At 36.0% G+C, this 25,760-nt stretch overlaps 1 protein-coding gene across 4 annotated transcripts; it reads left to right on the top strand.

Moving 5' to 3' along the window:
• The first annotated feature begins 9,368 nt into the window (after positions 1 to 9,368).
• Positions 9,369 to 23,515, top strand: LOC122297484. 4 transcript variants are annotated; one of them, XM_043107549.1, is made up of 11 exons: positions 9,369 to 9,519; positions 10,069 to 10,190; positions 11,015 to 11,106; positions 11,979 to 12,090; positions 19,084 to 19,346; positions 19,551 to 19,682; positions 20,045 to 20,167; positions 20,782 to 20,907; positions 21,911 to 22,128; positions 22,438 to 22,591; positions 22,961 to 23,515. In XM_043107549.1, exons 2-11 carry the CDS (start codon positions 10,091 to 10,093, stop codon positions 23,177 to 23,179), a joined length of 1,539 nt encoding a protein of 512 aa, XP_042963483.1. In that variant the 5' UTR covers positions 9,369 to 9,519; positions 10,069 to 10,090; the 3' UTR covers positions 23,180 to 23,515. The 4 variants fall into 4 exon arrangements, with proteins under 4 accessions (XP_042963483.1, XP_042963484.1, XP_042963482.1 ...); XM_043107548.1 differs by lacking the exon at positions 9,369 to 9,519 and having other exon boundaries at positions 9,544 to 10,190; positions 11,988 to 12,090; XM_043107547.1 differs by lacking the exon at positions 9,369 to 9,519 and having other exon boundaries at positions 9,544 to 10,190.
• Positions 23,516 to 25,760: the final 2,245 nt, after the last annotated feature.

The following is a 25,760-nucleotide window of genomic DNA, read 5'->3' as shown; positions in this document are numbered from 1 at the left end:
TTATGATGTGATGCGGTATCGGCATGAGCACATGACTCAAGGAGACTTGTGTAGCATCTACATTTCACTTTTAATTAACCAGTTTAATTGTTGAACAAGATTCCAAGTTCATGATTAGGTTCAGTTTAGTTCATGCTCAATTTCAGTTCAATTCACGTTCGGTTCATGTTCAATTCATGTTATTTTATGTTCAAGGCAAGTCATGTTATGTCATGTTCAGTTTTAGGTTCACATCAATTCAGTTTATTTTATGTCAATTCAAGTCATGTCAGTACATGTCATGCTATTTGTCAAGTTATGTCAAGTTATTCATGTTCACGTTTTGCATACATGGTTTTACTGCCGTGCATGCATATTTATACTATCAGTTTAAGTTATTTGCTAACTTACTAAGATTTGTAATCAAATCTCACTTGGTAGTCATAACTACAATTTCTTTTATAATGATAGATTATGTGTCAGGATCAGGAGATGAGGCAGATGATCGACTAGAGGCAGTCGAATGGATAGTGATGACATGATGCAGAGCTTATCACTTCAATGTTCCATTTTATCGATAATATTATGGCGTTCTTGATCGAGTTGCACAAGCTACTTGATGGATTAGTCTAGTAGTTACCTTAGTTTTTGCATATACTTAGAGAGCTTTGTCTCCATTACTCTTATGGCTACAAATCGTTTGGACTTATGTTGCAACTTAAACATTTATGATCTTCAGTTAATGAAATATTTTTTATGTTTGGGATATATCGTATTTGGTGTATAGTATTGCTTAAAAGAAAAAAAAAATATGTTGCAAATATTGCATTATGTTTAGATGCATACTAGGTGCATTACATTTTTTATTATCATGAACGGGACAGGTAACCTTGTGTTGCATGATCTGACACTTTAGAGTTTGCTCGATCCTAAGCAGAATTTGAGGGTATCACAAAAGGACTAACAAAGTCAAAGGTTATATGTACATTAAGGGGATGGGATAGAAGCCCATTAATTAGGTCATCTATAATGGCAACCCAACCTTCCGAACTGGAGATCCCAAGAAGAAGATTCATTGGGAAGAACAATTTACTTTAGTGATTGGAGAGCACTATTAAAATATTACTATTGGTTCAGCAAAATGCAATGAGAAAGGAAATGTTAAATGCTTTGAATGAGTTCAAGACTAAGAGGAAGTATTGAATTGCATGTATTCTTGGATGACTCATTTATGTGAGTGTGACTGTGGGGCCCTAGCCTATGGTAATTGGTCTACTCCTTAGAGCGCTCATGAATCTAAGATATAATACATGACCTTTATACACCACCTTGATATGAACCTAATATATGCCATACTATATGTGTGTTGGTGAAAGCTTATATTTCAAGACTTGGTTCACTATGATCTTTTAGATGGAAACACGCTAACACTAGCTAGACATTTAAAACCACAAGCTACTTCTATTGATGCATAGTACTTAGTGCGAAATTTCTTCTATTTTGTGCTTTAAAATATTTTAATTAGGTGGGATATTGTTAGTTTTTAGAGTTATGATGATTAAAATGTTCTACCATTAAGTCAAGAAATAATGTAAACCATCGTCATGGTTCAATGTGTTGGTTTGGTAGTTAGGACTTTAAATAAAAAAATTTCATGGTAACTTGAACCAATGTATACCTCTTGGGAGTAGAAAGCCTTAACCACTAGACCACCGAATGAGGGGTTGTGCCCTTAGGTGAATTAGAAACATTTTAAATGTATTTCCTACGAATTGAAAAGTTGTGACTTTTCAAAAATGTCATTTATTTGTCTTTAAATAAAGAACCCCACCCACGAATTTAAATACCTAACAGGAACTGGCATTGTTGAATCTTGGGAGTAAATTGTAAGAAGCCTAGTGCATGTTAAGATTTGGAAGCGGTGGAATCTACTCTTAAGGAAAATATCCATCACAACATGCCTCAACATTGGGCTCTCTCTTAAATTGTTTCTATTATTTCATTTATTCTCTAGTTTACAAAGTCATATGCACATGTATCTCTTAATATCCATATTATTTTAACCAACAATATATACTCCACTTTAAGAGTATTTGTACCATTTTGCAAATTAGTTTTAACAATTAATATTATATATTGTATAATTATAGTCCAACACTCAAACACCAGCAACACTCAAATACCTGTAGACTCATTTGACATAGTAGCCTTGATTTGATATACTAAAAGTCTAACTCTATGAACACACCGTGTAACACTCACACACTGTAGAATATTATTGTTCACACGCTGAAACACGCCATCTCCACTCTTACCTAGTGGTAGAAAGTAATATAAATTGAGTTTATTTCCCCCTTGACTGACTGAATAATAAAATAACTCTCTTATCACTGTCTTCCACTTTTTTTCTTCTTCTCTTATCACTACAGGCTTCTACTTTTTTCTATTTTTTAGGACATGGAGACTAGAGTAGGAAAATTGTAGAATCGTTGGCTTACTGATTGTTGTTGTATGGTCCTACACCTTGTTGAGAAGCTTAGACTTCCAATTGTCATAATAAGATATAATGTTAAATGTACTCATATGGCGAAAAAAATTAGGTGATAAAAATGCAGAGCATTATGTAACTATGTTAAAAGAACTAGGCTAGCTTGTTTGCTTAGGAATTGTATGAGTTCATGAGAACCATATCAAATTTGTAGTATTTAATTGAACTGGAACAAAAGACTCAAAAGTAAAAAGAATCTATTAACATGAAATGATTATTTTGTGAAGAACTATTTTGTTATTCACATGTTCTTTTTTTGTTCACTTACTTATTAATAGTAGTACAAACTACACAAAAACAAACTAACAACTTTTATATCATTAGGTATTTTTCAGGTTTATTTTTTTATCTATAAATTTTTCTTAAATTATAGAAAAATATGAGCGAGCAACAATATGTATTCGTTTAAAAAAAAGCGTAGATAATTTGGAGATTAATATATGTTTAGAGATCTTAGTAATAGCGGAACGTGATGCTTCTATGTAACAACCCCTCCATAGAGATGGAAAAATCTACTACATTTTGTCGTACTTTCTTTTTATATGTAAATAATATATTAACAATTTATAAAAGGGACTCTCTCTGTTTTTCTTTCCTTTCTTGTAACTTCAAAACTCAAAATAATATGTTTGTCAAAATATAAGATTGTTCCATTAGTTATATACTAAAAACCATAACTAATTTCATAGTATGAACATCTACCATGTTTACAAAATGCTTGCTTTCGCAAAATACATAATCCAAACAATTTTACAAAACCAACCAAAACTAAATCTTCATGAACAAGACCTAACCCAAGGCTACTAAGCATCTGTCTCTCCTTCCTGAGTAGTGTCTTACTTTGTAGTTTCATCTTTGTCATTTCTTGGACGTTTAAAACATTATAAAAGAGAGTCTAATACTTAGTAAGTAGTTACACCATACAGTTAAAATATCATACATCAGTTATTCATTTCTTTTGAAAAGTCATACAAGTTTAAAATATTACAATTAAGCATTCTGAATCAAATTTTACTTTCCTTTGGCCACTACACACTATTACGTTGTGTGTGTTAGGGTAGCAATCTTTTACACTCAATTCTACCTTTGGCTGCGGGTTGGGAATCCCTCAGTGAGGATGGTGCCACTGGGTGCACTACCAATGAAACTGATATGGCGTTGCAATCTGCCCCTCTTTGGTCTCATCATTATTCCGTTATTGGTCATTACTTATTTTTATACATAAAATCTTCATTTCTTATTTCTTTTAAAACATTTTTGTTATATTTCTTAGTCCAATGCAGTATGCATTTTCTTTCATAAAATTGTGCATTTCATGCTATACTTTATATTAAGAAAATCACTAATTTTAAGAAAATATGCATGATAAATTTCATGATCTCAAGCTTGAATGTGAATGCTTTGCCTCATACTTCTACACATATTGATAACTAATAAGATACTTTAACATGGGCTACCAAGAAAGACTTATACATTATATACATTTACTTTTGCATTACAAAGAAGCACTTGAAGAAAAATAGAACATTTAGTAGAAGAGAATAGTGTAAGAAGCATAGTCATACCTACTTACCTCCAAACTCAACCTTTGTTTGCTTTTGCACTTCAATAAATCATATTCAATGAAATGGAATGAACATATCAATATCCACTTCATACTAAGCTTCCCTAACCATACTCTTAGCTAATTTTTTACTTTAATCCAAGACGGAAGTAAAGCATTTTCCTTAACTTCCTCTTCACTTAGGGAAAGTCAACTATAAGGCACAATCTCCATCCTTTCAACTTCCTTCCATATCAAACAAGCTCAACAAGAAACCAAGTCAATCCAATTTTATCATTTCCTTCTCACCATCCATTTCTTTAAGATATAACAATTTCATGTTATACTTCCATACTTAGCACTAAGTCAGGCCATTTCAAACTCCTCATTTCATGCATTATAAATAAATTCATAGACATGTTTAATAACATGCTTGTTGTCCAATAAGGGCTATTGATTTTTCTACATGAAAGATAGGTGAAAATCATGTATTATGACTATATAGATGATATGAATTTAAGGAATTGAAGGGAACAAGAAAGCATCAAAATGTAGAAATTTCACCAAAATAGATATTTGACGGCTTTTGGTAACCTTGTTGGAACCAAGAAATTGAAGAACTAAGACTTACTTGATGGATGGTTTTGCCCTTGTCTTTTAGTAGTTCATACATAAATAAGTAACTTTAGTTGAATGAAAGATGAAATTAAAGATAGAGATGAAATTAAAGATAGAGATGAAAATGGGTTGATTGAACTAAAATTGAATGCATAATAGAAAATTTATGCATAGACTTGTACAACCATCAACTTAGGGCTGGTTTGGTTAACAAAAAGTCAAACTATCTCATCTCATTTCATATAATCACTATAATTTTTTTTAAATTTTTATATAAAATATAATAAATAATTCAATTTTTTCAAATTTTAAAATAAAAATAATATTATAATAATATTTTATTTAACTTTTAACAAAATATTTCATTTTATCTCATATATATTACGTAACCAAAAGAGACATTAGTTGTATTCATGCTTTAAAGTATTAGCTTTGCTAGGGACAATAGGCGTGCGGAATCGAGGGGCAACTGATAGCTTTTTGCAATGCCACATCAGCCTCTTTCAGAGAAAAATACAAGAAGAGAAAAAACACAAAAAAAAAAATTCTTCAATCCTATGGACGGCAAAACACTAATGGATGGCATAACCCATCTCTCTGTCATTCCCAGAACTACTCAGGCCCACATGACGTAAATTCACCAAACTCACAAAGCAAAACGCCAATCGAGTTACCAGATTTGTATTTTGGGTTCGCTTCAAGTTTTGAAACTAGTCATGGAGACACGAAACCGACGAATAGTGCTAGAAGAACTGGTAGATCTGCAGAATAAAGTTTTGTTTGATTTTAGTTTCAAGGGAGAATGTCAAAGAGAAGTAAAATAAAGGAGATAAATGGAGGTTTCCAGTGCCTCCATTTGGCATGTTTTTGTGTGGCACTTATCATCTGATTTTCTATTTGATTCATGAAGGATCTAGAAGGGTGCTATTAGGTGATTTTGTAGTTGAAACGGAGTAAAAAAGAGATGAAATTCTTGAAATTTCTATGCAGATGATGCACAGATGGAAAAAGGCCCAAAACGATATGAACTAGAGAAGCCGCAAATGTCGTCTGCGTCAACCGTGGGGGAGTTCTTATTGTCAATAGCGTCGATGGAGAAGACTTTGGAGATTTCAGAAGATACATAGAAGAATACTCGTGGAGATGGGGTGGGATGGAGGCTCTGCACTTGTATTTGACCAAAAATCGAAACGGCGTTGTTTTTTATTAATGCCACATCAGACGCGATGTGATGACCCGCTTTTACGTGTATTTTTACTGAAAGGTTATTTTTAATTTAATTAATATATTGATTTATTTATTTTAAATTATTGCGTTTTAAATTGATTTTTAATTTATTTGATGTTGTGTTTAATTTATTTAGTCATTTTACGGTTTTTAATGTCGTTTTCGACGGATCTGTTTTGGTTTCCGGAGTGAGGACTGGACCTCATTTCTTTTCCCTCATCTTTTCTTTTTCTCTTTTCTTTTTCTTTTTCTCTTTTCTTTCTCTTTTTCTTTCTTTTTCCTCTTTCTTTCCCGTGCGATTCCCCCTCCCCCCTGCGGCTCTCTCTCTCTCTCTCTCTCTCTCTCTCTCTCTCTCTCTCTCTCTCTCTCTCTCTCTCTCTCTCTCTCTTCATGCCGAACACTCCAACCGCCCAGACCTACCGCCGCCGGCCACCGTGCATCACACCACCGCCACCAATCTCTTCCCCTCCCTCCGGTGAACCATCCCACAAATTTCCACTGCCAACGGAGCCGCCGTTTAGCCGGAAAACCATCTTCAAGCCGAGTGGCTTTTGTTCCGATTTGCCGCTGTCGCTCCACCTCCGGCCACCACCTCTTCACCACTTTATCACCGACTTCTTGCCGTCCTAACCCACCCATTTCCGGCCTCATTCTGTCGCCGGAACAGCTCCCATGAGCTAGTTTCCGATTTGGGTATTTCAACCCTTTAACCACCATTTTCGCCGCCACCCACGACCAAACTCCACTTCCCTTAGCTTCATAAACATCCCTAGACCATTCCCTATCAATCCCGAGCTTTGGTTTGTCCCCGTTCAAAAGTGGGTATTTTACAACCCACTGCCACAGTGAAATTTCACTGTTACGTTGCTTTTCTTCCGCCGTTTGCAACGCCGCGAGCTTTCAAAAAATACCATATAGCGCTGTAAGTATTTTTTAAACCCTACTTTTATATTTAAATATAGTTTGCTCATACAATAAATATTTGTTGTTGGTTGGCTGATTCCGGACTGAGTCCAAGGAGTTCGGGGGTTGGATGGATGGAGGACGGAGTTGCTTGATTTATTGATTTATGGTTGGTTGGTTATTTTGTGCATTGAAATTGCATTTACATGGTGCATGCACATGCGTTTTATTTTATTTGAGAAAATCATGTTTTATTGGCTTAAGTGGATTTTCGGGTGCGTGTGTCTCAAGAGCTCAAGCCGGGATGAGTTATTATCCCGGTGGAGGTCCTCTGGTCATTTGGGAGTGTAATATATTGAGTGACGTCCCCTGAGTTGTCGCTGGACGACGAAGGGAGCAGGGGCTAGGGGATGCTTGGCTACGAACGCGCCGGGTGCGGAACTGGGCATCGCTCTACGCACCGACTCCGTGGCCCTTCACTGGCGAGGGCTAGAGGATGCTTGGCTACGAACGCGCGGGGCGCGGAACTGGGCATCATTCGTTTAGGTGTTACACGTGTGGTTGTTACCTGTGGTGTGGCACAGGAGCCAGGGTGTGCGGATGACCCCTAGGGGAGGTCATGGTGCATACGGATTAATTGGTTAATGGTTTGAGTTTGATATGGGCCAAATGTGACTTTTGGCGTGATATTTGGAAAGGTTATGTTTTTGCGCCAACTGAGATTTTTGGCGTGTGTGGAAAAATATGATTTTATGGGTTTTGAGTTTTGGCATCCTCTCATGCATTTTGTTTGAGTTTTATATATTTTTATCTAGTGTTGTTTGGATTTTACTTACCTGCGGCACCATTTTTAGTACCGTAGATTTTGGTGCAAAGTTCAAAGAAGAGGAGGAGGCCGAGCCCGAGGTTGCGGCTCCGCCGGGGTGCTGAAGTTAAAGTTTAAGTTTTGTTGTTGGTTTAAATATTTATTTGTGCTTTGTAATATTTTATCATATATGTTTTAAACAGTTTTGTATTAAATTAAGAAAAATTATGGTACTTAGTTTTGACTTTGTTTTTCACTGCGTGTTTCTCGTACACATTCGTTACTTATACACACACTTGGTACATGTCGATAGGGTGATGACCCGTGATGTCATCATCTAGACGTCTCAATTTCTCCCATATCTACGCGTGGAGATTTGGAGGCGTCATACACGATGCAGTAGGGTTACACAGGTCGGTTGCATCCATAATTTTTCTTCAAGTATTTCTCTTTTTAAAAAGAGTTTGCCATGGAAGGTTAAATTGATTCCTACCATTTCATAAAATCTACAAGGACATTAAAATTCTCCAACCACCCTGGCAGATTTAGGGTCGGTGTACGACACTCCTTACCCTTTGATGTAAGAGGCTAAGAGCTGAGGTGGACGAGACTCGTAAGTACACTTTTTTTATTTTTTTAAATATTTTTAAAAAATTTCACAACTTCACTAAAAATTATTTTTTAATTATTAAATAAATAAATAAATAAATAAAATCAAGACTATGATTCGGAACCGATTTATCGATGAGTATAACTTTTGTCTAGATCTAAATACTAAATAGGTGGCTTGGCCACGACTATCCACTTTCTAGAAGGTAAGGTTAGCCACAAAGCTAGTTCCTTAAGTGTGTCCATAATATTGATTTCAAGTGGATCCCACAATATTGATCCTTGTCCCAGAGAATTTTTGCAGCATCATGTTCAGTTTGAATACAAAAGCTTCTTTAAAATCATTTTCAAATCATTTCAACTTATTTATATAATTATTATAATTTTTATATAAAATATAATAAATAATTTAATTTTTTTAAATTAAAAATTAATAATAATATTTTATTTAACTTTTAGTTTTTATCTAAACTCAATTCATTTTATCTCATTTCACTATTCAATTCTCATCTAAATATTTATTTGTTTTTACATTACCATTTTCAGATTCCAAAGTTTTTATACATTTTGTCTCCCCCTTTTGTGATTTGAAATTTTCTTTTATTTTTTGTTTAAATTTTTAATCTGCTTATGACTTTTTCAATAATTTTTATACTATTTATTTTTTCTTTGTCCATAATCGGTCAAGTAACGCATGCAAATTATTATTATTATTATTTTTGAGAAATTATTATTATTTCTTATTGAGTATTAGTGAAATTTTGAAGGAATAGTTAATTTAATGATTCTCACCTTTAATAGACTAAAAAACCAATAAAAACTGAAAGAATATGAGATGGTTGGGTTATATAAAATTAAATTATCTCATCACATTTCATTTTATATAATCATTATAATTTTTTTAAATTCTTTTATAAAATATAATAAATAATATAATTTAAAAATAAAATTTATATTATAATAATAATTTTTTATTTAATTTTTTAATAAAATATTTTATTTTATTTCATTTGAATTATCTAACCATATAAATAATTTAATTTAACTGGAAATGAATGAATTTTATATATTTAAAAGAATTTTATTTAATCCTTAGAAAAAACACAAATCACATAAACAAATTCTTTGCCAAGTTCGAGCCCGACCGACATGCTCAGTTAGATTCATGGGTGCCCTTTGTAATTCCAGGAAGTATAAGCCCTTTTGGGAGTTTACAAGAAAGTTTTGAAAAGAACGTCGGAAGACTCTGAACCCGTGTCTCCCTCTGTTTCTCCTATCTTCTTCAAGGTATGAATCACTAGCGATTTATTTTTACCCTTTTTTCACTTTTGGACTCAACACGCAGTCACTAAAGTGAAACAAAAAGCATCCTCGAAGCGATCTGTCCTACATGCTCTTCACGTCCTTCAAGAAAAGTCGTCTTTTTTTTGTTTCTCGAAACTCTTAGATGTATATTGAAGTCAAGGAATGATCATTACATGATACACATCCTCAAAATTCAATCAAGTTTCCATCATCTGAGTCTTGAACTTCTTTACAATTCTAGCAGATTCTTTAGTTCTTTTATTTCTCGAACCATTTCTATCCTTTTTTTTTTTGTCGTCTCTTTCCCATTTGCTTTGATTTTTGTTTTTGCCCTAAGCCCATTTGCTTTGATTTCAAAATTCAGACTGGGTTAAGTTATGGTTTACTATTTTTTTGCAAATGAATAGTAGTTAAGGTGGTAGTTATGAATGGTGGTGGTGGTAGTGGTAGGGGTGGTAGAGTTGAGGTGGTAGACAGCAAAGGGTGTTCTAGACTATTCCTTGGACTCTCATCTCCGTTGTCTTCTTTCAGAGCTCTTCAACCGTTGGAACCCATGTCTCCTGCTTCGTCCTCTGCTCCGTCTGAGCCCGTGACGGTCCGATCAAGCGATCCCTTTGCCGGCCTTGTTATTTGTGTTACCGGTCTATCCAAAGGTATAAAGTTATCGGATTTACTATTTTCAATTTCTTTTTCTTGTTTTTTTTTTTTCCAATTTAAATTCCGCTCACATGCTTATTTGTTTTTTTCTTCCTGTTGTCATGCGAGTTTTTGGAATTCTAATTCGATTCGTGTCCCCATGTTTTTTGGGGGATGCGGCTTCTGCTTTTCTTTTTTTTGATAAATAAATAATTATATTGATCAAAGAATGGCAACGCCTGAGCTTTTCTATTTCCCAAAATACTCATTTTTGTTTTTTTATTTTTGTTTATAGCTTTTTGGTTGCATTTTGTATCGTAATTGCAGTGATTAGCTTCGCCATATTCAGAATACACGAAGTTATGAACGGTTTTCTTTCACTTTCTACTAACTACTGTTTAGTTAGTATATCCGTGGATCAAATTGCTCATATTCAAATACATGAAGTCATGGCTGAGGAAAAAACATGCATGTTGTCATTAACAAAATCCTTTTACATGGAAGTTTTGAAATATCTTTTCTGAACCAGTAAATCCCAATTTTTATGAAACCTTTTTATGTCCCCGTCACTTTTCTTTTCGATTTTTTTTTCTCAATATGAAGGATTGGTATTTTGAATGAACATTTCACTACATGTAAAAATTCAATTGTCAGAAGTTACTAGTATAGGGAGGGAAAATCGGCCCATTGTCGTCATGTTGTTAGTATGGATGGATTTTCTGATATACTTCCCTGCGCATGACTCACTTTTCTTCCGTGGAACCTTGCTTCATCATTTTATAATTACTTTTCATTTATATATAGGTAGCTAAAGTCAATTTATGTTTTTTTGTTTTGGCAGAAACTAGAAAACAAGTGATGGAGGCGACACAGAGATTAGGTGGCCAATACAGCCCTAATTTGCATCCTCAGTGTACTCATTTGGTGGTCCAAATATCCTTTAAATTGTTTTTGAAATTGTTTCAATTGTCTTATTGTATAGTGGTCAAACTCAGTAAGATTGGCTTCAGACTTAGTCACTGATGCCGTTTTCTGTCATTCTGTTTAGTGTACACTATATGTGTACAAGTGCCGTGGGTACTTACTTGGTTTCATTTCCAATCTTCTTTAGTTGAATCAATTGGTAAGCTTTTTAGGAGGAAAAGGAAATTGGTTTGATTATTGCTGATTTTGTAGAATTTTTTAATATGATCTTATGCGTATTCATGGTAAAGGCAGAGGCAAGGGAGTGTGAAGATGGGTGGCCATGGCCTCCCTAAAATCCTGAGAAAATCCCCACTCCTTGGCCCTGAAAATATCTGCAAGAATCCCCCTTGTTCCTCCCAAAATTTGAAAATAAACAAAAAAAAAAAAACCTTGGAGAAAAATTTCCTCCACCCCACAAAATATCTGACTCTTTTTTAAAACTAAAAAATTTGACCCCCAAAAAAATGTTGGATAATTCTTCTTACAAAGTATAAAAATTACCTTCATTTGATTTTATATGTTATTTTAGACTGTGTTGCTTAGATAGTCTATGTTTAATTGTTTTATTTTGCTTTTAGGTTTTTTGTAGAAATCTAAGTCCTTACAATGACTGGAGGTGTATTATATTTCTAATGGGACTAGTCTGGCCCCTACAAGGAAAAAAAATCATAGCTTCCCCCTTTCTCATGAGATGTATATCAAGTAGACTAATGGGAGGGCTTTGTTTCATTTCCTGATCCTAGCATCAGTATCTCTAATACCAGTCAAGAAAAAAGCATCGGTATCTCTAATACCTGTGATGTTCTTCAATTATTTAATGCTTTTCTGAACTCCTTTACTCTTATTACAACTTTGGTGGACGTAAGTTTGAGCACGCTTTGAAGCATGGATCAAAAAATAGTCTCTTTATCGTCACGCTTGGGTGGTTTGTGGATAGTGTCCGGAGGAATGGTATAATGAGCTATTTTCTATTTTATAAGATTTTTTTTTTAATTTTTTTTATTATAAACTACCTACTTTCTATCTGCTTTTGTTTCAAATTTGCTGTCAGTTTGTTATTTAGATTTAAGTTGTATGTAGAGTTAAAATTCTTGGCATACAATGAATCAGGTTACAATCTTTTGAACCAATAAATCTCCTAGTTGCATTAAATGTTTTTGTCAAATGCAGGTCGAAAGGTATGGAGCACAAGCTTACATGATATATTAGGATCCTAAATGTCTGTCCGTGCGCTCAATAATGTCAATGTTTTGCCCTATTTGTGATTTTATTTATTCCTAGCACATAGATGTTCTTAACACTTGAGAACTTAATTCATCCTAAATTATAGCCAATAAAATAACTCCCACTCCATACACAAATCTCTTAAGGATTTTATGGTCTCTATATATGTATATACCCCAGGTCCCCACTTGGAGAATAAAAGATGGGAGAAGGGCTAGGTTTACAAAGAGATATCACAAAAGTAAAGCTCACACTCGTGGCTAGATGTGATAAGTTTGATCTACTTTATGGTAAAAAAGGCTTTGCAAATAGTGTACCACAACAACTCACATTTGTGAATTTATTTTTCTTAGATCTATTTGTGAACCAAACATTTCTCTTAAAGATGTTCTCTGTCTCACTTTCTTTGTTTTTTGTTTGAAATGTCATAGTTATTAATGGTAACATAAAAGTATAGTGGTACATCTGAAATTTATTTTTATTTGGGATGTGATACCCCATATTGAGTGTTCTACATGCATCATGATAAGAAAGATAAAAGACAAGTTATGAAAGAAGCTTTAAGAATCGCCATAAGAGATTGCATGGTACCAATGCAGTTGTTGGTGGATGTGCTAGCCATGAATCTAAGTGTGGTCCACCATCATATGTTATGATAAGTTAAGCTGTTCTTCTTGTGGCCATAGGCAGTTGAAATGTCCAGGTAAAGAAGATAGTGTTGAAGAGCGTGCAACCGGCGTAGATCATGTTTCAAGAGATTTTCAGACTCAGTTAATAAGTGTTTTTTACACAAAAAGAACAATTTTAAATTTCATTGCAATGAGACGATTTATTTAAATATTTTTCAGGACATCTTTTATGTATATTTTCTGGTTTTTTTTTTCAATAAATGAGATATTTTTTATCAAGTTGGATCTCTTTATTTGGCACAATTATGAAAGTACGTAACACTCTATGGGAAGGGTGTGTTACAGATTCCAATGGGAGTCATAGTGGAGAATGGGCCAAAATGTGGCTTGGGCTTTCCCTTGGGGTGTTACAAATGGTATTAGAACCTATCTTAATCAGAATTGTGGGACTTTAGCCATGTCACCCATTATGGAATGGCCTGACGAGGACGTTGGGAGTATAAGGGGGGAGGGATTGTGGTATTCTGTACTAAGTGGTGAGTATAGGTGGTTTATGAGATGTTGTATTGAGGGTGTTGGTAAATTTGTAATGCCCTAAGGGAGGTCCAAGCCACATCTGATTGAAGAATTTTCCGTTGAATTACCTGAGGTGCACTTGCTGAAAACCAGGGCCTACGCAACCCTGGAATGAATTGGGACAGACTCAGTTAATAAGTATTTTTTACACAAAAAGAACAATTTTAAATTTCATTGCAATGAGACTATTTATTTAAATATTTTTTAGGACATCTTTTATGTATATTTTCCAGATTTTTTTTTTCAATAAATGAGATATTTTTTATCAAGTTGGATCTCTTTATGGCACAATTATGAAAGTACGTAACACTCTATGGGAAGGGTGTGTTACAGATTCCAATGGGAGTCATTTTGGAGAATGGGCCAAAATGTGGCTTGGGCTTTCCCTTGGGGTGTTACAAATGGTCTTAGAGCCTATCGTAATCAGAATTGTGGGACTTTAGCCATGTCACCCATTATGGAATGGCCCAACGAGGACGTTGGGAGTATAAGGGGGGAGGGATGTGGTATGCCGTACTAAGTGGTAAGTATAGGTGGTTTATGAGATGTTGTATTGAGGGTGTTGGTAAATTTGTAATGCCCTAAGGGAGGTCCAAGCCACATCTGATTGAAGAAATTTCCGTTGAATTACCTGAGGTGCACTTGCTGAAAACCAGGGTCTATGCGACCCTGGAATGAATTGGGACTTTGTTATGTACACCCGGTGCCAATAAAAGGGAAAAAAAATTTCCATCCCAAGCAATGTGGGATCCACCACCTATACTCTCTCAATGTCGGGTATCACAATCTCCCTTTTCAAATTGCAAACGTCCTCATTGGACCATTCCATCATAGGTGGCACGGCTCAAGTCCCACATTTTTGGTTGGGATAGGCTCTAAATACCATTTGTACCACCACAAATGAGGCTCAAGCCACATTTGAGTCTATACTCTAAAAGGACTTATTAGTGGTATAATTGGAGCATATTGGAATCATTATAAAGATTAAGAACTTCTCTATTCCAAGAAATGTGAGATCCCATATGCTACCTATACTCACTTGATATGGGGTTTCACATGGGATGTGTATCTTGGCATGCTCCAAGAAATAAAGCAAAAAGTTTAATTGGGATGTAGGGACTAATAAAGGTAAATGCACTTTAATGCCCAATAAAGTATTTAGGTGTAAGCATCCAACCATAAATGTAGTGATAAAGTACTTACATAATGTATAATGCATAATGAAGTGCTCACATATAAACGTCACATTATGTAGGTGATTCATTGGCTCTTGGAACCTTAAGGCAATTAAATCAGTTCTATTGTGGTATTGTTTATGAACAAGGAATTGCAGTATCACTTATGACATTGATTTGGTCGTCTATATCTACTACCCAACATTGAGGGAGTATGGAAGATGGAATTGGGGACGTGGAGGATGGAATTGAAGACCACATTGTGAGCTATTATGAGAAGCCTTTTACGGAAGTATATTCATGGAGACCAAAGTTAGATGGGCTGGTGTTTGAGCCCGTTGAGCAAATGAGTGCAGATTGGTTGGAGTGAACTTTTGAGGAAGAAGTTCTTGATGTGGTTAAAGGTATGCGAAGGACAAGGCACGGGCCTCGGATGGTTTTTCCATTGCATTTTTCCAAGCATGTTGGGACATAGTGAAGGATGACATTATGAAAGTTTTTGGTGAATTTCATTCATTCCTAAAATTTGAGAAGAGTCTTAATACTAAATTCATTTCTCTCATTCCTAAAAGGCAGGTGTGATGGAGATCAAAGATTTTCGCCCTATTAGTTTGGTAAACGGGGTGTATAAAATTATTGTGAAAGTGTTAGCAAATCGTCTCATTCCTTAAAAGGCAGATGCAATGGAGATCAAAGATTTTCACCCTATAAGTTTGGTAAATGGGGTGTATAAAATTATTGCAAAAGTGTTGGTAAATCATATTAGTGTGGTTATGGGCAAGATTATTTCAAAGTTTCAGAATGCATTTGTGAGGGGAAGACAAATTCTTGATTCGGTTCTAATTGCAAATAAATGCTTGGAAAGTATAATAAGAATGGGTAAATCTGGAGTTTTAGTTAAATTGGATATGGAAAAGGCTTTTGACCATGTCAATTGGGATTTTCTTCTATACTTGGGGGGTTTGGGTATTGAGAAGTGTTGAGGTATGTTGTGAATAGTAGTGAAAAAATAGATAAAAAGTAATAATAGAATAGTGAATAATAGTAAAAAGTAATGAATAGCAGTAAAAAGTAAGTGAAAAGTAATAATAAAGTAATGAATGGTAGTGGAGTATGTTGAGAAGTGCTGAGGTATTCTCAACACCCAAACACACGTATTTTGACGGCCAGATCTTCTGATATTAGTAAATGGCAATCCGGTTGGTTTTTTTAATAGCTCTCGGGATTTGAGGCAAGGAGACCCCTTATTTCCTTTCCTAGTTGTAATAGTGATAGATCCATTGAGTGGTATGCTTGAGGCGGCTGTCGAAGGAAGTTTTCTGTCAGGATTTGTGGTGAATAATTAGACACGGGATAGTATTTCAGTATCACTTTTGCTTTTCGCAGACGGCACTTTGATTTTATGTGATAACTATCAAGATCACCTTCGTGTTTTGAGAGCATTACTGTTATGCTTCGAAGCTGTTTCTGGTTTGAGATTTGATTGTGTTTGGGTAGTGAGATTATCTCAGATACTCTATGAATAGTAGTGAAAAGTATTGAATAGTAGTGCATAGTAGTACAAAATAGTAAAACGTAGGTGAAAAGTAATGATAAAATAATGAATGGTCGTGAAGTATTCTCACCACCCAAACCAGCTAATCTTTCCAAGTCTGAAATTGTTCCAGTGGGTACAATGAGGAATATTTTGGATCTGGCCAATATTTTGGGATGTAAGATAGCTGCGTTACCTATGAGATACCTTGGACTACCTTTGGGTGCCTCTCATAAATCAGTTTCTATTTGGGATGGGGTGATTGAGAAGATTGGGAGGAGAATAGCAGGCTGGAAAAAATTATGTTTGTCTAAAGGTGGAAGAGTTACCTTGATCAAGAGCACTTTGACTAATCTCCCTACATATTTCCTCTCTCTTTCCTTGACCAGTGGGGGGCTGTTGAGAGGATTTATAGGAACTTTCTGTGGGATGGTATGGGGAGGAGAGAGTTTCATTTGGTGAGTTGGAAAAAGGTTAGTCTTCTGGTTTCTTATGGAGGGTTGGGAGTGAGAAATTTAAGACTTTTCAATAAAGCTCTACTTGGGAAATGGCTTTGGAGATACCTTAACGGGAGCAATGCATTTTGGAGAAATTTTGTGGATGTTAAATATGGGAGGATGTGAGGGAGTTGGTGTACGAGTGAAGTTCGTGGGACGTTAGGAGTGGGTCTGTGGAAGTCTATTCGGCTGGGATGGGGGGACTTTGTCAAGAATTCCATATTCAAGGTGGGAAATGGGGCAAAGATTTTTGGCACATCTGGTGTGGGGACTCTCCTCTTAAGGTTGTCTTTCCTAACCTTTTAAGGATTGTTAAAGATAAAGGGGCTGCAGTGGCTGATTCTTATCACTTTTCTAATAATTTGATTTGCTGGACTGTGGAATTTATTAGAGATGTGCAGGATTGGGAAGTAGGGGAAGTTTCTGACTTCTTAGGAAGATTATATGAGATGAAACTTGATCTGAACAGGGAGGACAGTCTGCTGTGGGTGCATACAGTTAATCTAAGATTTTCAGTGAGCTCTTATTTTAAGGTGTTAACCAGTCATGCGGTCAAAGACTACCCCTGGAAAAGTATTTGGAGCCAAGGTGCCATGTAAGGTTGCCTTTTTCTGCAGGCTGGTGTCCCTAGGGAAAATATTAACTACAGACAATTTGAGGAAGAGAGGTTTTCAGATGGCTGAATGGTGTTTTATATGTAAAAAGGATGGTGAATCTATTGACCATCTTTTTCTTCATTGTGATGTGGCGACTTCATTGTGGAATGAGACTTTTGCAAGGATTGGCATTTCATGGGTGATGCCTAGGCATGTGGTGGATTTCTTTGCTTGCTAGCAAGGTATCGGGGGGAGAAGTAATAGGACTGCAGTGCTGAAGATGATTCCCCTGTGCTTACTTTGGTGTTTATGGCTAGAGAGGAATGGGAGATGCTTTGATAATTGTGCACATTCTATAGGGGAACTCAGGGAGTTTTTTCTTAGTACTATATTGGGTGAAGAATCTTGTAAGGAATGGGAATGATTGTAATGTTCTCTCTTAGTTATTTTCTGTTTTAGCTAGTAAGGAGGTGTTCTCATTTGTATATATCCTGTGTAGTTGGGCTATGCCTATTTACTTGGAATAAATTTATCTTATTAATTATAAAAAAAAAATCTGCTACCTATCAGTTGGATCATTTTTGAAGTCTTATTGGCATTTCGTATTATAATCCCTTTCTGTCAAGGATACAATGTTAGATATCATAATTCAAAAAATCGGTAAATAAACGACTAAGTAAACTTTATCAATAAACTTAAATAACTTACATAACATGCCCTTTTATAGGGTTGGGAATTTCACTTTCATAAAATTTTATTGCACCAGGTTATAAAGATCCAAAAATACCTCAAAGCATGAATAGAAATTTATATTAGAACTTAATGATAATAGTAGAGAATCACATTACCTGAAAACTTAGTAAACACTTTCAATGTCATTTTGTTGTGACAAACCAAATGCTAAGAGATTCAAATACAGTAAATAGATACATTACATATCAAGTAGGGTAAAATTGATTTTAATTTTTAATTGACATTCACATATTTTTAGAGGACATTCATGCATATAACAACATTTTCCTTTTAATCTCTCAAGTGGCCAACCCACATTTGCACCACTTATTTAAGGGCTGACAATCTCAAGGATCTCAGTTACGTGCCTGCAGCCCATCTAGGATATGGACCAAACAAGATGGCTTGCTCCCACCCCTCTATCTCTGGTACAATTGCACATCAATCATAAGGCCAACTTAAATGAAAACTTGAAAAACGTTATTTTAGAACTTATTTTGAAATTATTCAACCATATGAAGATGAACCCCCTAATTTCATATACTCAAAACCCCAGGCGCTTGGGTATGACATCAGTGTGTGACATTTGGTGTTCTACTTTCACGCCGAATGTAATCTGGATGGGAAAAATGGCTGTTCAAAAAATAGATGGTAAAGTTTCTTAAACCATTCACATACTAGTGAGTGGTTTCTTTTGAAGTTTTAGCACTTTTGTGATGATTGGGGATTAAGAACCTCTTATCAACAAACAATATCTGGTTAAGTTTGGGTTGTATGTAGGTTAAATGATGTTCTCTCTTTCTGTATTTTGAGGTCTAGATCTTGTATCATAAGGATTTTTTAACCTAAATCATTCCATGCGCAAGTATTGGTCTAAGAAATATAAGCCAATTGACATATGATCTTATTCGGTACTTTATATTTAATTTGTTGCTTTGTCACCCATCAAAAAAGAAAATTAGCTTGTTTTGTATGATGCAGTGAGACTGAGTGAATCACTCTACAGTGTTAAGAGTGTTGAAGAAAATGGTATGCTCTTGGATGAATTAAGTCGGCTTGCTGGGTTTGCTAGCTCTGAAAATTCCTGTCTTCCTGTTGGTGCTCATGTTGCCACGCAATCTAACAAGATAGAAGAATCACATCTATGGTTATCGGGAAGAGAGTTTAGCACAAGTGTGGACTCTTCTCTTTCTGGTCATTTCATGTATGTTGATCCAGACATTTCAGCTGAACTGCGTAATAAGGTAAACTTGAATGTTTAGTGGGAAATAGTGTGTTTTGTTTGGAGTTTAGAGAATTTGATGCCAGCTGTCAATCTGTTATTAAGTGTTGTTTTGGGTTGTTGTGTTGGGTGGGGGGGGGGGGGGGGGGGGACACCCTGCTTCTGTCGAGTAAGCATCTCTATAGGTACCTCGAGCAACTCCTGAGATGATTGATATCTTTGGTAGGTTGTTGAGGCTGCCACCAGAGAAGGTGCCAAAGTTGTAGAAAAATGGTTTGCTGGTTGCAATGCCAGTCATGTGGTTTGTGAAGGCACTTCTGTCCAAAGATATCTTGGCTACTCTAACAACCTTGTCACGGTGAGTGCCTCCTCAGTCATTTATATGTTTGTGAACGAAACTTATGTTTTATTTAGCTTTGAGGATATATATTTCTGTTATGAAGTTATATGTTGCGTAGATGGTTGGTATGCTTCACTTAATCTGTTTTCGGCGGTCTTCCTATTTGCACATCATATTGGTGAAATTTCTGTAGTATGGAAAACATCAATATACCTGATAGGAATTGGAGAGTTCTCTATGTAATTACTTTACTCACAATGAAGTTTATCTGTGTCTCAGTTACTGTGGGTGACATTGATATACCTGATAGGAATCACAGAGTGCTCTACATAATTACTTTAATCACAACGAGGTTTATCTGATATAATAATGTCTCTCAGCCACTATGGGTTCTGAAAACAGCAAAGGATAAATATGTGCGACGGCTTGTTCATATGTCTGCTGACTTGGCCAGGCAGATCAGTATGCTGATTGAAGATTCTCAAAAAGGCATTGCAAGGAAGGTAAATATTGTTTCTTAATTTTAAAATTATGAAACTCCATTTCTATTCTACATCAAACATACTGTGAATATTGAAAATATTAATCTTTTGTTTCATTTCATTTTCTTTTCTACACCCTACCTCAATTTGGTGGTAAATGGGTGGCATGAAGTTGGATGAGATTTTAGGTTCAATTCGTACCATATATTACTGATGTGGCTGGGGTGTGGATCGTCAAATAATATTTTGAGCTGTAAAATGGTATGGATAACGAGTTGACAAAATATGTAATAGACAACATGGATGTAAGAAGGGGAATCTTATCATTTTAGTATCCTGGGATAAATGAGAATAAGGAATTTGTAGTAATTCAACGAAATCTGTGATGGTCAACCTGATACTTATACATTTATGTTAGCTGGACAATTTCAATTAACTTTAGCACAGATTTCGATCTTCTGAAATTCTTATTTTGGGTCAAATTGTATCCTGATAATGGGGAAAAGGTTTTTTTCAAAGTGCCCAGCGATTTTTTTTTTTTTTTTTTTTTTAAATATTAATGTTCATTAAATTTTCAATGTCCTATGTGCATTTTTCTTCTTAAAGTTTCTCTTGTTATCATAAAAACTTTGTAGGAAATAAACGGGAAAAATGCTCCTGAAGATCGGAAGTTTAGAAATAAAGCAAGCCTCACTGAAAGGCAACAGGTTGTGAGTTCTGCTAAAATTTCTGTTAGAAATCGTCGTGGTCGCCGTATGCAGGTAAGAGGTTAATCATATTCAACCTTCCTATTGTGCTTCACGTTGGTGCATGATTATTTTGTCATGCTATTATTCCAACAGTAACGATGGTTAACTTTATGATAGATGAACATGTTTAACTAATTGACATTAGAATCAGCTAGCAATTTTGATCTGCATGAAGTCGGGTCTTCTATTTTGGTGAAAGATCTCGATTCATAACATCTGTATGATGGAAGGTCTCCACAGCAGTGCTTGACCTTCACTGTGGGCTATGTATTCAGCTGAAAAGGTTTTCGAGGAAACCGTTTTCTGCCTTTTTGTATATGGTAGCTATGGAGCCAATATCCCTCAACCAAAGCAGCCCAATCCCTCACCTTTCCCACCAGCAACACTACTCTGCCAACACTAACCTCTGTTGTCTACCATCACCTTGCCGACACAACTGGTTGTCATTTATTTGACTTGTCGCAACCAACCCTTTGCCACGAGAGCTGACTTTGACTCCAACTATCCTGCTTCTCTAACTCCAAGGGTCCATTTGGTCTCATGTTACCCAGTCCAAACTCATCCCTTATGTTTTGAGTTAACCTAGATCTCTAGTCCGCAACATTTCTACCACCATCGGGATTGGATTTTCAAGAATCAGTGGTAACAGTCAGGTTTTGCGGCTGTTTTATACAGTTTTTCCTGTGGTTGAAGAATCAGAAAATTGCAGCATAGTGGTTTTGAGTGGTGGTGGTCTGTAAATAATTTGCATATCAACCAAACACCAGAAAATGTTTGCTGGAAATTCTCAGTCCCCCACCAAACAACCGAAAACAATTATTTTAAACCAAAAATATTTTCTTGTTTTCTTCATTAACATGGAAACAAACTTAGTCTTAAGTACACAAATGCTGTATCCTGCAATCTTGAATGCTCTCTCTCTCTCTCTGGGGGTGTATCATTCAATTGCCATAGAATATGGTTTTGATGAGTGTTATGTAAAGACATTTAATTGTGAATTCTGTTCCTATTACAGACTTGTCAAATTCCAATACGACCAATTACACCGGCTAGCCTCTTGGACTCAATCTGCTGGTCTATATCTGAGCCAACTTCCACTGCTGCAATTTACACAGACTCTTTCAGTGTAGACAATGCGAGTGAACATCAGTCATCTATATTCCTAGATGCAGAAGCAGATCAGAAGGATTCAGAAGCTTCATTTGCACACTTAACTAGACCACTTATAGAAAGGTTGATAATATCTCTTTATTCCTTCTATTATAAAAGATCGATTTGTCAAGTCTGCTCCATGTCACTGAAAATATTGGATCTTGAGAGATTTAGAACCTCAAGATCTGTCTATATAATGCATCTATGTCTGTCTCTTGTCCCTCTGTATCTTGCTGTAAATTATGTAATAATTCAACAATTGTTTTCCACGAGGTGGTCAGATGGCATCATCACCTGAGATTTGCGAATTGCTTCTGCTTATCAGTGTTTTTTTATCTGAATGGAATGTTTTGTCTCACTGTGTTTGCTTTTTATGTGGCCTATTTGCAGCGAGAAATCAGAATTGATATTTAAAAATCACTTTCTTACCATACTGTTTCCCATTGATCGATTTGCTGAGATGGGGCCTTCGTCAAGAACGTTTTTCAGTGATAACGGCTTTAAATGTTTGCAGGTTTTAGATCACATCTATGCATTTTATCAGGTAAGACTTAGATATGTTTCCTAACCTGGATTATTATGTGCCCACACACGCACAACCATTTTTCAGAAGCAGAGCCCTTTCATTTGTTTGTTCCTTTTTTTTTTTTTGGTCCTTTTAGAAGTTGCCATGCCAATGGGTGTTCTGTTGCACATCAAGAACAAATACAATGTAATCGGAAGTATGATTATAGATTTTATCATCTTTTGTAACATTGTGTTGACTGTTTTTTCAAACTCAAAAGGGTCTGTTGATTTTATATATTTTCAGGTTTATGTAGTTAATGCAACCTATTGGCTATTGCATTGAGCAGATAGTTGAGGTGATTCTATTTATCAGGGACCTGAATGTGTATAATTTGTTCTCTGGCAGGAGAACATGTCAGTTGATGAAATTGAGGCTGCAATTCACACCGATTCAAGGCATGCTGACCGGCTCAGAACAAATTACTGTAGTAAAGAAACGGCAGAATGTGGTTATGTGGTCTTTAAACGCATTGATTTCTTAGGGAGCTGCAAAAGTTTTGAAATGTTGAAGCGTGTCAATGGTGAGAACAACAGTAATGTCTACCAACTTTTGATCAGGGCTTGATGTCATCTTAGCAGTGATGGATCCCTTCCATATACCAGTCCCAAGTCAGTGGCAAGTGAAGTTGCCTCTCTGAACTGGTAGAGGTACATAGCTTGAAGACAGATGCATTCAACCTTGCTTGCTGCTTCAAAATCTAAAGAGTGGTGAAGTTTTTCTACTATTTGTAGGGTAACACTTAAGATTTTTTTTACTTGTATATGGACTATCAGAATGGTTAAGTATACCCATCAAAATGTCTTGATAGAGCTGGTTTGAATTTCAGATCGCATTGTACATTGAAGGTATTTTTTATGGTTGAGGTTTTGCAATCTATCTCAGCTTTAACGGTTGGACAAACTCTGCTCCGTAATTTATCACTATCAACTAGTGTTCATTAGTATAAGAAAGCTTTGTGGTGATATAAACGATGGTAGGCGTTTCTTAGAAGGAGTTGAATATGTCTTCGTTGTTAAGGCGTCCGGGTAATGGATCTCGTAACAAGATTATTAGATGTATATTTTTGTCAAGAGTGGATGTCAGCAGTATTGATCGAATAGCTTATGGTAGTGCTTGAATGGTTGTGCGATGCTTGGATGCTCATCCATGGTTTAAACATTGAATTAAGTGCAAAAATTATAAATAAGACGAGGTATCGAGATTTATATAGTTTGAGGCAATGACCTACGTTCACGAGCTCTTTGTAAGTTTTCGTAGCTTACCTCCTCTTTTTTTTTTTTTTTTTTTTTTTTTTGAACAAGTAAGCATTCATAGAGCTCTCACCCATAGAAAGCTGCTTTGAAGCGGTTTTAATATAGTTTGATAAAAAGACTATAGAGACTATAGGACTACGACTAACAGTTGTAGTGAAGAGTTATGTGCTGCATTTTGTTAGACTAGATTGGTTAAAAGAGGCTTTTGTGACTATTTTAACTTGATCATTAATTAGGAAAAATAAAAACATATGATAGGAGCAATCGGAAACTGTGTTGAATCGCCCGTCAAAGACCGCCATTGGCTATGGTGGCACGCCACACCGAGATTTTTTGTTGCTGCTAATCATATTGAGATCATTAGTTTCATTTAATAGTGATTACAATTGTTATGTGTTATTTTGAGAATTTGTAATTTAAATACAAAAATGAATTCTAGAATCTTGGTTTTAGGCATTTTTAGTTCATGTTTTGTCAATTACATTCTAATTTAGTTTAATTCTTAATTTAGTTTTATTAATTTCTGAGTTTAATCTATTAGTCTTTTGCATTCCAATCCGACAATCAAAATCTAAAAATGTGAATCTAGTCCATGACTAGTAATCTCTTCCATCCATTGCACATATCATCTTCTTGTTTTCTCTTTGTGAAGTTTTTCACATTTTTCAACGAGTTTAATTTTAAGTAACTTTCCCTGAGAAGACGATCTAGGAATTTATTCCTAATTATTACACGACATCTTCCTGCACTTGGGATAGCATTAGTGCTACTCATTTTTGAGTGAGTCACTTTGTGCTCATGCCTTGGCATCCAAACACTGACTAGCGCAGTTGATTTTAGATCCCACCTGCTTAATCGAATCAATGCTCCGCTCTTGAACACTGTCATTGGGGGAACAGCTCTCTCATGTGTCTCAATCCACCTCCCGCCACCTAGTGTGGTTGATTCTAGATTCTGCCTTTGATTGGGGAGCCTCTAACCACCATTTAACAGGGTTGACCTTAGACCCCACCCCATCCCGCCTAGTCTCTCAATTTGATGCTTCACAGTCCAATCTTGACGAGCGCAAGGGGAATACCTCTCCCACGTAACCCAGTCCCCGCTCCCATTTAGCGCATTTGATTCAGATTCTACTTGGTATCATAGGTCAATGCTCTGTGCACCCAGTGTGGTCAATTTTAGATCCTGCTAGACCACTCGGATCAATGCCCCATGCTCGAACCACAATGGGAGCAGCCCTAGTCCCCCTTCACCACCCAGTGCAGTTGATTTTAGATAGTGCCTGGTGACTTAGGCAGATGCTTCATGCAATTGACTTGTTCTTTGAACTCCACCTAGTGAGGTTAATTTCAGATCCTGCTTGGTCACTCATGTCAATGCTTCATGCAATCTCAGTAAGCACATGGGGGACACCTCTCCTAAATGTCCTAGTCCCCCTCCTTACCCAACGTGGTCAATTTCAGATCTCATCTTGTTAATTAACTTGATGCTTCATGCTCACGCCTCGATGTCCAAATGCGACCAAGTGTGGTGGATTTCATATCCCACCTAGTCACTCAGGTTGATGCTCTATGCTTGAACCTCGACGGCTGCTAGGGGAAACACCACTCACAAGTGTCCTATTCCTCCTCGCTACCTAGCATGGTCGATTTAAATTCCTGCCTGGTCTCACAGGGTGATGCTAGGTCAATAATTCACACTTGAACCTCGATGGTCGGAGGGGGGACAATCTCTACCAAGTGCCAAGATTCCCCTAGCCACCCATCACAATCAATTTTAGATCTGAATGCCACCTAGTGATGTCAATTTCAGATTCTCCCTAGTCACAAAAATTGATGCTCCACACTCAATTTTAGTCCATAGTGACCAGGCACCCAACAGTTCAAAGCCAA

Source organism: Carya illinoinensis, chromosome 15 (genome assembly GCF_018687715.1).
Source record: "Carya illinoinensis cultivar Pawnee chromosome 15, C.illinoinensisPawnee_v1, whole genome shotgun sequence".
NCBI lineage: Eukaryota > Viridiplantae > Streptophyta > Magnoliopsida > Fagales > Juglandaceae > Carya > Carya illinoinensis.
The sequence above is the reverse complement of the archived record's forward strand: the minus strand, read 5'-3'. Positions and strand labels throughout refer to the sequence as shown.